The sequence below is a fragment of the Glandiceps talaboti genome, chromosome 22 (assembly GCF_964340395.1).
Source record: "Glandiceps talaboti chromosome 22, keGlaTala1.1, whole genome shotgun sequence".
Lineage (NCBI taxonomy): Eukaryota > Metazoa > Hemichordata > Enteropneusta > Spengelidae > Glandiceps > Glandiceps talaboti.
In genome coordinates this window covers 12,724,571-12,738,642 of record NC_135570.1, presented here as the reverse complement: position 1 = coordinate 12,738,642, position 14,072 = coordinate 12,724,571, and the positions used below count along the sequence as shown (strand labels likewise).

Sequence of the window (14,072 nt, the reverse complement as noted above, 5' to 3'; positions counted from 1 at the left end):
TAGGTAGAATGTCAAACAGGTGATATACATATTGACATATCAACGAACATGCCGCCAAATCCACATCGATTTTCTACCCAACTGTCTCTTATTAGCAAACAGAGATACGTGAGTTTTTTTAAAGAAGGTTTAGTTCAGGCACCGTTCATTATTTACCACCAGGGTGGGAGTGATAGTAGTGGTCGGGAAACGTATAAAGCAGATTTGAAACCGTTCTCACGATTGGTAAGATATTGTTTGTTTATCTAAAAAATATCAAAATATTTATAACGATGTGAGTTCATTTCTGACTAGCGCCCCCATCCCCATCCCCACGCACACACACATGCTTTTTTTCTCTGTGGCGATTTCTTCTTAATGTTTTCCTCTTAGATCATAACGTTATCATGATTATTATAATCTTTTATATTGTTTATTTACTAAAATATTGAAATGGTTTTACGATGTGCGCTCAGTAGCTGACAAACGCCACATCCCCGTATGTATATATGGACAGCTCGGTGTGTTTTTACGTTTTCGTAAAGTTGCCCTTCTATATCCCTGACTTGTGTTATAACGATTAATACCATAGTTTCTACTGTGTATCAACAACATATGGAGGAACTTCCTTCACGACGTGGGCTCAGTTAGTGACTAGCGCCCCCACCCCTCCCCGTCCTGACGCACGGACCCGATTTTGACGATTTCATAGGGAATCTAATCTAGTTGGTCATCCATATCAAATCAACGGCCATTTGAAAGTCCCCTTTTATTGACAGGGCCCCGTCCCATAAATAATGATGACATGTCCCTGACTAATTAATATTTGTTCAAGTGGTTCGTATGTTTCAGTTCACAGTACACGTGCAATCAATTGGCGTTCAAGCATACGTAGCCTGTGGTAACATGGCAAATAATAATAATTTATACTGTCTGATTTCAATCGCTTTGTATCAACCAACCACACTCTTTTTGAACATTTTAAAAAAAGACATCTTTTCCTTCACTTCCAACTGTACACCTCTACAGACAGACACAGACACAGACACAGACACAGACACAGACACAGACACAGACGCAGACACAAATACAAACACAAACACAAACAGACACAAACACAACACAAACACAAACATACACAGATACATAGACACACACAAAGACACAGACACAGACAGACAGACACACACACATATACTAAGACACAGACACACGCACGTACGTATACACACACACACACACACACACACACACACTCTGACACACACCGAACGAATTAAAATTACATCAATAAGATTAGTTTGTTTTGCTATACATATTCAATGAACTTGATAGCAATAGTAGCAGTGGTGATATATTGTTGAAAAAATGAATACATAACAGTATCTGTACAGTTGAAATTATGATTATGTAGGTATTTTAAGCGAGAAGGGTGAGTTCAACATCAGCTCACAGAGCGATGACTGAAATGATATTACTAGAATTATAGGCCTCACGGAACAATTTATATTCGACCAGTTTAGGCGAAAAAAAGTTAATTCATCAATTACTATAGCACCTCATATTCAATGATCGTATAATTTAGTGATGATTTTTATAAAATTAATACTTTGAATTCAATCAGCCATGTAATGAATGGAACATTCCAACATCACGTTACATATTAACTTTTTTTTTCAATAATGAAATGGACATGGCGAATACTACTGCACCGATACACCAGTTCACCTATTACCATAATTAACATATTTGAAGTTATCAGAAATTGACATTACTTTTCCAGACTAATTAAACATAATTTTGGAACTCTACTTTCATAATGAAATGTACACTACAAAAATTTGCAATGATTACGACGAGAAACATTCTTTTTCCCAGACGAATTAATTAAGGGGCACAAGCTGAGTTTATACGTTATGGGGCATAAATTATGTTCCATATTCAAAAGGTGCTCGGAGTATTCTACTTACTGAAGCATACTTAACCATCACTTGCAATTGACTGAACTCAAACCTGGTATTAAGATATACCTTATAAATGATCTGATGACGTAATTTTTCATACGTTTTAAAAATGTCAAGTAAATCTCTACCTTGCAATCAACTGTTCTAATAATGCCAGACGACAAGAGTAATGTCATAGAAGGCGTTCATCGACATTAGAATTATACAACAACCATTGTTTATGTCAGTTTATAAACTCAGTTTGTACCACTTTAATTCAAGAACATCGCATTTTTTGTAATGAAATATAACCTATAAATTCTTTAATCATTGAAATAATAAACAATTATTTTTTTTAATTACAGACTCATCAATATAATTGATTTTTTATTTCGGAAATTTTCTTTTCAGAATGAAATGTAAGGAGTTGTATTGTGTAGTTATACAGAGAGACTGGGTACCTGTTATTGATCAACGTTATCTTGCGTGCAATGTCCCCATCACATGATTTCCCATGTGTTTTGTGTCTGTGGCAGGTTATCATTGTTGTGCACTTGAAAGAGATATATAAGATCCCATTGGAATATTGGTTGTCATGGCCCACTGCCAAAAACGTATTAATTACATTAATGTAATTTGCATTAATGCATTGTAATTTGCATAATATTGCACAAGAAACCTAATGATCTTTACCAGAAAGTCGACATCAAAAGAAAATAAACAATAAATTACACAGTAAACAAAAGTAAACAAATACGCCATTATGTACTGAAATAAATAACTGATTGAACGTAGGTTTATACGGTGACTAACTAGCTACAGATTATGGGTACATTGCGGACTGTGATGCAAAAAAATGGACAATTTTTTTCCTGTTCAAAAAGAAGACTTGAGAGTTTTAATTAAAAATAAAATGTTTTATTTAAAGTTATGGAAAAAATACCTAAGTCACGTTTTGACCATTTCTAGATGTTCCACAAGGTGAGGACTGTGACAGATGACGTGAACACTCGCCGATCCACACCGAAATGAACACGATACGAGGAGATTATTGACTTAGGCCTTAGGCTCACAAACAGCTGGACATGGATCAACTTTCAAAACCGAACTTTAGGAAAATAATATTGATAGACGACACACTGTATGTGACAAGTTTTGAAATCGAATGATCTAGTATAGTATAATACATACAGAAGTGCGCCCTCGTACGATAAAAGTGTTGACTAGGGAAGATTATTAATAAGTCTACGTAGGTATGTTATGATATATGCGGTATAATTATAATTAGTTAAAACTACAGGGATGCGAAATGTTGCCTGGATTGAGGCTTTATACCAGCGACTGATACGAACTGTCGAATAATGTTGCTACGATTGAATAACCGTATTCTCCATATTCTATGTACTTCCAGGTATTATTTGTAGCCCTCCAGATAGAGTAACAGTAGTAACGTGTACATCGTTGGTATTAGTGACGTCATACATTATGTATTCACCCATACAAGCAAGATTACGCGTCCCTGTGGCTTAAACGTCAATCAGTCTATCTAGCTATGAGCTAATTAGCAATGGAGCTTATTTATTACACTAAACTATAATCTATACGTTCGGGAATGGAAGCTGAATGAAGAAATAAGTCGGCATAATATTAAGACCACAGTTCTCTGTAATATTAATTAATTTTTATGAACAACAGTTGTTTTATTGCAAATACATCAAAATAAGAAATAATTGATTGTGTATTGATGAAGTTGGAATACTCTGATTATTTAAGCTGCATCTATCTAAATATGTTATTATAAAGCTATATCAGAGCATACTGAAGTAGAGTAAACATGTGCATTGCATTTCTCCGGAAATTGCTGAGTTGAAATTAATTATAGGTGTACATTTCGTTATTTCGTATATGCCGATAATTTCGCATCTATTCGTTTGTCAGACTTATTTAATTAACTTGTCTATGTGAAATGTATGTTATCCTTGTGATCAATTGAGTGTCTGATAGGAGTACGTCTAAATTAAATATATTGACAACATTACTGATAGGAGTACCTTAAATATATTGACAACATTATACCAGAGATGGTAATTATATTTGTATATCCTATGTGCTGATATAGAGCCCATGCGATTATGTGATTACAATATAGAAAGTTGGTTGAACAGAGAATTTGTTCAGCACATACACTGCGTCAGATTTGGAAGAATGGGTCAGTGGATGGTTGTAGAAAAATGGTGAAGTATTCCAATGCTCGTCAAGCCTTGATATCATTGGTCATTTTGGCGGTTGACATTATGGAAAACTTACTTTTCTTGATCATGCTTCATTTACAAGAAATAGAAAAGGAAAATTATTGTACAATTCAAGCAAATTTACTCGAAATATACCAAATACGGGTCTCGGGGTGCATGTTTGGAGCCCTGCTTGCCACCCCCCCCATAAACAAAAGTTCACAAAACGCCTGCGTTCTACCCATGCGGGCGTGCTACACATATGAGGTTCCAGCATGGGGTTCAGCCCAACCGTGTATAGTTTGGCCAAGGACTTACGTCGTCGTAAAGTATACCATAACTCTTAATTAATTTTCGGCAATCGTAAAAGTTGCATACCGAACTCTGCCTCGTGTGATAATACTTCTAAAGACGATAATTTTCATGTCCTTTGTCAATGATCCTTAAACAAACCATTATCAATTTTGCAGTAGTCACAGTAATAGTTTTATCTACACTTGACATTGTTGTCACGTCATCCTTATCCATAAAATGAGGATAAATAGTGAAAACAGTTTGGAAGAAAGTGTCTTTTTAACATATGTATGTATGTATGTATGTATGTATGTATGTATGTATGTATGTATGTATGTATGTATGTATGTATGTATGTATGTATGTATGTATGTATGTATGTATGTATGTATGTATGTATGTATGTATGTATGTATGTATGTATGTATGTATGTATGTATGTATGTATGTATGTATGTATGTATGTATATATGTATGTACGTATAAACTCCCGACGCCACCTCTTTCGAATCAAAACACACAACATTGTTCTATCTTCTACCGGTACATTCACATATATACTCATTTCGATCATTACTTTGTGACAGAAACATCCAAAATTTTGTGTAAAAATGAAGGAGTTGAGAACTTTTTAAAATGGCAATGTAGATGGGTTGGAAATTGAGCTTGTGTTTGAACGTTCGATACGCCCTAAGTTCATTTCCTTGCGTTGTATTTCTACGATTATCATCAAAGATCATAAAAAAAATTGGTTGTTTAAAAAAAAATGCCGTAGATTGGTTCCTTTCATAATACGTTTTCCAATGCAAATACTGAAATGATTAAAACTGCAATTAAATAGGAACGACAGATTTATATACATAAAATACTAGGTGTAGTGTTATGTGAAATTATTATTTTTTAATTGGGGAGTCTTTGGTTACCACTGAATCGCGTCAATCAAAGTCATATTACATAACTATTTTCATTATATGAGTCCATTAAAATGATTGCTATGGCAAAGTTCATTATGGAAATAAATTGAATTAAAATATTTGACGCACTTAGGTAAGTACTAAGGCAAAGTGGATACTTCAAATGGAGAAAGAGAAAGCAGTAACGCTGGTCAATTAGGCCTTGCTATGGAAATATGCGCTTCGAGAACTCCAACACGTTTCCGTCCACCTGTGGTGAATGGAGATGTGTTGGCGTTCTTGGAGTTTAAATTTCCAAAGCACGTATGTGTGTGTATATATATATATATATATATATATATATATATATATATATATATATATATATATATATATATATATATATATATATATATATATATCAGCATCTCCTGACGAGTGATTTACTCACGAAACAGGCTTGTAGAGACGAAAAACCCTACTTGATTTTCTTCTACCCTCAACACACACACACACACACACACACACACACACACACACACACACACACACACACACACACACACACACACACACACACACACACACACATATATATATATATATATATATATATATATATATATATATATATTTCATTTTTATGAATCGTAATGTCGTATTTGTACATTTTTGGTATACAAAGTAGTATGTATTATCACCTGTATTGAAAACACGTAAAAATATCGATTATACAACGAAGCGCTATAACTGAAAATGGGAATTAGAGGGCGCTGTCCACTGTGCTTTTACCTGACGAGCTCTGTGTGGTGGATCGCGTCGTGAAACGTCACTACCATGTACCACCACACCGTTAAGCATGTCTTTTGCGAAAACGGGACCGAGAAAAGGGTTTATTGGGCTAAAAAGATACCATAGTACGAGCATTTCTTGCATGGCTCTCTCATGACGGAGGTACAAAGACGTACGGGTACCAGGCTTGATTACCAGGCGTGCCACGTCAATATTACGTGTTGGGAGGACCAACAAATCGATATAGCACAATGAACCTATTGCGTCAGAAATTACCCTTTGCTATCGAGTAGACAGCCATACTAAATTTGAATATCTTGGTCGGTATAGTCTAGCGTGATCTCATATATTATTAAAAATGAAAAAAAAAATAAAGCTAGAATAAACCCGATAGAAAAGTAAAGGAGAAAAAAAATAAAACTTATGAAAAGGCAAATTAAAATGAAATAAAATAAATAGGTAGTCTGCACGGTTATTCGTGTGCGTGACATTGGATTGCGAGGACAACGTTTGCATTGCCAACCAGACCGCTTTTTATTTAAACGAACGGTCCTATCATCTCACTCATTTCTGTTATGCAACTTGTTTGACTTCTAGAACAATTATCCTCGGAGTAATTTTTTTTTGCTATTTGAAACTTCCAAAATTAAAAAAAAAATTGACATAGTTCGAGATATGATGCAATGTTGTCTTATAGTCCTACTTTTTGTTGAAATCTTCTTGTCGGATCGAGATCAGACAGGTGCGTTATTTAAATCAGCAACTGTCTACCTAATTCGTTCGAACACAGATATTCTTAAATTTTAGAGAGATTCCTAAATTTAGTATAAAAAATAGTCATTCACGCACCAGTGATAAAAAATATAACTTTGTATATGTATCGGAATAGAAGAGAACCCGGGGATAAAAGAAGTACAGAATACCTCAAGCGTATCCGCTTACCAGGTCACGGAGGTTGTTGACCAGGTAAACCAGACAGGTTTCACGATGTGATCGAGGACGAAGCCCGTCGCGGCGCTGAATGGTATTGTAAACACTTAAGACGTGATGCGCTATTATAATGTAACTGGTATATTTTTGTTTATTTTTCCCAGGACAATTTTGCCAAGCTCTACCATTACCCTGGCCAAATGTCCAAGTAAACAACGACCTTGAGCAAAACAAAAGTTTCTGGTTTCGTTTGATTGTAGAGATCGCTCACTAGTTAGTTTAAAACAGTCGAATTTTAGAGTATTTGGTAATTGAATCGAGATAGCTGATTACGCACATTGCGTGCACCGTCGACCCGATCGAGACAGTCTAATCAATGTTACTGTCAAAGTCCATGAACGAAATACATCAAACAGACAGGCCTGTCACGCCGAAAATAAAGTCGTAGGTTACCACTGACCCGCCTACGCTGTATTTTGCGAATGAAATATTATGCAAGTAAGCATGATCGAAGGTTTCCATAGATTTCCTGTGTTCAAAGATACACGCCAGAAAAACAAAGCGGCATGTTGTGCCAGATCAAAAGTAACTTCATGCGGAAGTTACCTGTAATTGGGCGGGGTTTAACCATATACGGAAGTGTAATCAACACCTGCTTGCCATATTTGGGGAATCGGTTGCTTGATTGACAGTCAGCAGCTGTTGTCATTACCATGCCAAATGAGAGAAGATGGCGATGGACCCCGTATACGTTGCACCGATCTCCTCAATACTGCCCGGATTTCTCAAGATCGTCAGACTTTAGCAAATTGACATTGTGTATGGAGATAAACCAATGAGCTAGGAAAGTGAAAACGTTGTCGATTGTGTGTTTTAGAACGGGGTTAAGTAATTGGTCGATAGGGTAGATCGTTACGACTGTACCTTTGGTGAGACCGTGACAAGCAAGATGGCTGCCCCTATAGTCAACTGTATTTGTGATCGCTTTACTGGACGGGCTGAACTTTCCATAACTTTAAATATTTAAGAGTGATATTAATGTTCAACAAGATGGAAGAGAAACACAGGGAACTCTTACAGCGGCATCGGACCAAGTTTGTACAGTCGGTAGAAGTGGAACGTCTGTACCCCATTCTACAAAATTCTGGTGTTTTGAGTCCGAAAGACACAGAAGAAATCGGACGTATGGTTTCCCCCCTTGGCAAAGTAGAAAAGTTACTGGATATTTTACCAAATAAAGGAGGCCAGGCTTTCAAATCATTGTGTCTGGCGCTGGAGACCACCTATCCACATCTTTTGACAGTTATGTTTCTTGGCAGTAACGTTGGTAAGTTCAGCGCCCAGTGATGGGTTCACCCATCGTACAAATCCTACAGTGCACACACACAGTACACTACAACTCATTTGTATTTGAACTCAAACATAGAATGCCGATTCACCAAACACGACGGCAAGTCCGAATATAAGTTTTCACACGCAACCATCAATTTTGTTATTGCAATATTTTGTGTTGCCTAGCTCCACTCTCGGCACGTCTTTGATCTCTAACGTGTTTCAGTATTGTTACTGGACTTTCCAGGTGTAAATGGAACGTTAATATATGAAAGTTGTAGCGTTATATTTCCATACATTTAAACTCAGATCTAGTGGGTCAAGTTGACTATCTTTCTTCGCAGAATGACCCAAAAATGTCACGGTTAGTGGTCGCATTGCGGTAACTCGAATTGCACGGAGTTGTCCCCGGGAGTTGTCCCCCCCTCTCGTCTAGCACTGACACATCTGTTAGCAAATACCGATACATCCATAGGCAGAACATACATATAACACACGAATATGGTCATTCATGTAGAAATTTCGTGTTTTTATTATATGCCACACTTCAACTTGGATTAAAAATTGAACGAAAGGAGAATTTATTTTTGTAATTTAAAGGTAATTAATGACAATATATAAGATAGGGCTGAATACACCTGACCAAGTGAATGGACAGTGCTGGTAAAACTAAACATCAGTATGCCAGGAAGTGGCAAAGGTCATTTTGAAGAAATACAGCTTTGTTTCACTGTATCTGGGGGTGTTTGGTCAGTCATTATAATTGTTAGTGAATGGTTATTTTGATATGAGAAGGATGGACATGAAAGTGTTGTTCTTAATTTAAAAAAAAGGTGGATGTTATGTGTCATGTGTAAGTAGCATCGGCACCAGGCAGTGGCAGTAACCATTTTATACATATACACAGTCTGAGGTATGGACAGCTTTGTTGACAGACTTGGTCTGACAGAGCTTATCTCTGTTTTATTTGCAAAATGGAGGGACAATAGTTGTAACAGAGTCATTGATACTACATATGCAAACAGGACGAAGACCAGGAATGATGAAATTGGGTACTATTATACTAGAAAGAAAGATTAAAAGAATTGCCAGAAATACTTAGATTTATCTTTGAATAATTCAATTAAAAATATTTGTTATATTAATTGTTTAATGGAGAAGACACATTTATTATCATTATTGGTAAAATTCAAAGTCTTGAAATTTGAATTTTAACTAACTGAGAACAGATTGGGTAGAAGTAAACATACCTTTACTAACTCTAAATATTTGTCAAATGCTTAGTATCTCATTCAATACCTATTTTACAAGATTTTAGAAAGTTTGAAAAAGTGGTAAAGTAAGGCATGAGATACATAATTTAGTTTGCTTACTATGTCAATCAGGATATTGGATATTTAGCTATTTGTTTTCATGTTTTTGACGTCACTTATGACATGAAGTAATTGTTAAAAAATGATTTTTACACTGTAATATTTGAAGGAGTTACTATCTGTTAGTAATTTAATTGAAGACTGAATGGCAGATTTTATCTAGATAGGTATTGTAAATATATACAGGGAAATACTAATTTGATTTTCATCATTTTCAATGAATGCTTTTGATTGCAAATATAGTCACAATGAAAATTTCCTGACTTGTACATGTAGTTTCCTTGCATATCTTCATAAACCAGTGAAAATTTATTCCACACAAATCATCTAATTTTTGTGTTCAGTGAAAAGTTTTTGAAAACATATTCCTCAGTTATACTTGTACTTTTGTAACATAAATTGACTTGTGCTCGGATAAACGAGAGGGGGGGGGGGGGCTTTAGGGGAGGGGATACATTCCTTTACCTCACTGCAGTATTGTACTTTTACCTCTCAACGTACAGTAAATGAGAACATCATACAGTTAGAGAAATGTTTGTTTACATGTAATTGACATTGGCAATGCTTGTTGAGTAGGTCATACAACATGTATTGCTGTTATAAAACTAATATTGTTGATTCTCTGTATTGACAAGTACAGTATTTTGACCTTCAAAGGAAGCTGTGGAAATATCTACAAAAAAAGTCCTTTGAAATGACGTCAACAATGTACACCAGGTGTGCTATACATGTAGTTTTTAAATGGTATTGCAAAGGTTGTTTGAAAAGCCGGAGAAAATTTGTCTATCATATTAAGTTTCCTGCTGATTGGGACCATATATGAAAAAAGGCAGACTTGTGTAGATTTTAAATCTATGGCCATCCTGAAATAATCCCTAATGTGTATAATTTTATGAAAACAAAATTCATGATTTGAAAAATGTTCCTTCTGTGAGGCATGTTTAGATCTAACCTGTCTTGGTAATGATTATGACAAATGACCAATCGCTGTAATGGTGTCATGCCATGTCCCTCTCACTCTCAGAGTCTCAGTGAAAATGTCTTGACTACATTTACATATGAATGAGCTATGCAAATTTATGTATATGAGTAATGCATATATTATATCTCATGCTTCCCTACTTCTCCCCTTCAGAAGTATATTCCGTATGTATATATTTTAATATGAGTGAATTGAAAGATAAAAATAAATGTACTAATGGGTTTAATCTGAAAATGGTATTCTATGAAAACTGGACTAAAAATTACTACAGATATGATAGTGGTATTATTGTGTAATTTTACATTAAATTTGAAAGTTTTCATTGGTTTTGAGATTTGTCAGTGGACAAAGTTCTGAACAAGGCTTCCCGTAAAGACAAAGCGAAGTGGGTGTCCATATGTCATCTTATGCACAGCACTATATACACATACTGTAGTACACATATGCGGCCCAAAATGAACCACTGTTTTCAATGCCTACGCTACACGACCGGTCGTACGACCAAATTTCGGTCGTGGATGTTTAGTATCATATAATACACAGGGCTATAGTAATAAATACCCGGATGTTCGTTTGACCTCGGACAATAAACAATAAATTTATTCTATCTTCTCCACGACCGGTCGTAAGCTTATGTTGTTCGTGATATGTATTTTATCACTGTCTTTTCTCCACGACCGGTCGTATGGTCGTGGCATGTATTTTTTCCAATGACTTTTCTCCACGACCGGTCGTATGGTCGTGGCATGTATTTTTTCCAATGAATTTTCTCCACGACCGGTCGTATGGTCGTGGCATGTATTTTTTCACCATCTTTTCTCCACGACCGGTCGTATGGTCGTGGCATGTGTTTTTTCACCATCTTTTCTCCACGACCGGTCGTATGGTCGTGGCATGTATTTTTTCACCATCTTTTCTCCACGACCGGTCGTATGGTCGTGGCATGTATTTTTTCCAATGACTTTTCTCCACGACCGGTCGTATGGTCGTGGCATGTGTTTTTTCACCATCTTTTCTCCACGACCGGTCGTATGGTCGTGGCATGTATTTTTTCCAATGACTTTTCTCCACGACCGGTCGTATGGTCGTGGCATGTGTTTTTTCACCATCTTTTCTCCACGACCGGTCGTATGGTCGTGGCATGTATTTTTTCCAATGACTTTTCTCCACGACCGGTCGTATGGTCGTGGCATGTGTTTTTTCACCATCTTTTCTCCACGACCGGTCGTATGGTCGTGGCATGTGTTTTTTCACCATCTTTTCTCCACGACCGGTCGTATGGTCGTGGCATGTATTTTTTCCAATGACTTTTCTCCACGACCGGTCGTATGGTCGTGGCATGTATTTTTTCACTGTCTTTTCTCCACGACCGGTCGTATGGTCGTGGTATGTATTTTTTCCAATGAGTTTTCTCTACGACCGGTCGTATGGTCGTGGCATGTATTTTTTCACTGTCTTTTCTCCACGACCGGTCGTATGGTCGTGGTATGTATTTCTTTACTGTCTTTTTTCCACGACCATGGGACAGTGATGAAGAAATATTTTTGCACTCTTTCCCCCACGACCTTTGTACGATCGTAGCCCCCATTTTAAATACCATTTTTGAATACGTGATGTGGTTTTTCACGATTCCTTTTAATATGCAAATATTTGTGTATCTTAAAATGTCAGTTTGAACTTAATTTGCCTTTGATCTAATTTATATTTTTGATTCTGTATACGTCCACGATGAGATGACATGACGCTTCTAAAATGTTAAGTATACTGCAGCAAGGTGCGGAATTGTGTATTAGCCAGTTTAGAAAGTTTAGCTAGAAGTTTAGAAAGATAAATTAGAAGTGTCTAAATCTAAATCTAAAGTTTTTAAGTTAGAAATTAGAAAGCTAAGTTAACCATTATGATCTTACTCTAAATCTAAAACTTTATAAACTATCCACTATATATACGATCTAAATATCGTTCTACAGACGATCTAAATATCGTTATCTAAACTTTATAAACCATCCACTATTTAGACGATCTATATCGTTCTACATTTTATATTTAGACGATCTAAATATCGTTCTACATTTTACATTTAGACGATCTAAATATCGTTATCTAAACTTTATAAACTATCGACTATTTATACGATCTAAATATCGCTCTATATTTTATATTTAGACAATCTAAATATCGTTATCTGAACTTGATAAACTATCCACTATTTAAACGATCTAAACATCGTTCTACATTTTATATTTAGACGATATAAATATCGTTATCTAAACTTTTATAAAGTATCCACTATTTAAACGATCTAAACATCGTTCTACATTTTACATTTAGACGATCTAAACATCGTTCTATATTTTATATTTAGACGATCTAAATATCGCTCTACATTTTACATTTAGACGATCTAAATATCGTTCTATATTTTATATTTAGACGATCTAAATATCGCTCTACATTTTACATTTAAACGATCTAAATATCGTTCTACATTTTATATTTAGACGATCTAAATATCGTTATCTAAACTTTTATAAAGTATCCACTATTTATACGATCTAAATATCGCTCTACATTTTACATTTAGACGATCTAAACATCGTTCTATATTTTATATTTAGACGATCTAAACATCGTTCTATATTTTATATTTAAACGATCTAAACATCGTTCTACATTTTACATTTAGACGATCTAAACATCGTTCTATATTTTATATTTAGACGATCTAAATATCGCTCTACATTTTACATTTAGACGATCTAAATATCGTTCTACATTTTATATTTAGACGATCTAAATATCGTTATCTAAACTTTTATAAAGTATCCACTATTTATACGATCTAAATATCGCTCTATATTTTATATTTAGACAATCTAAATATCGTTATCTGAACTTGATAAACTATCCACTATTTAAACGATCTAAACATCGTTCTACATTTTATATTTAGACGATATAAATATCGTTATCTAAACTTTTATAAAGTATCCACTATTTAAACGATCTAAACATCGTTCTACATTTTACATTTAGACGATCTAAACATCGTTCTATATTTTATATTTAGACGATCTAAATATCGCTCTACATTTTACATTTAGACGATCTAAATATCGTTCTATATTTTATATTTAGACGATCTAAATATCGCTCTACATTTTACATTTAAACGATCTAAACATCGTTCTACATTTTATATTTAGACGATATAAATATCGTTATCTAAACTTTTATAAAGTATCCACTATTTAAACGATCTAAACATCGTTCTACATTTTACATTTAGACGATCTAAACATCGTTCTATATTTTATATTTAGACG

General features: G+C 35.0%; 1 protein-coding gene across 1 annotated transcript in view; it reads left to right on the top strand.

Moving 5' to 3' along the window:
• Positions 1-7,799: 7,799 nt before the first annotated feature.
• Positions 7,800-14,072, top strand: part of LOC144452341 (disks large homolog 5-like) — a 100,528-nt gene continuing 94,255 nt past the window's right edge. Inside the window, exon 1 of the mRNA XM_078143422.1 lies at positions 7,800-8,389. Coding sequence (XP_077999548.1) covers positions 8,101-8,389 — 289 coding nt within the window. The 5' untranslated portion in view covers positions 7,800-8,100. The remainder of the gene's footprint in view (positions 8,390-14,072) is intronic.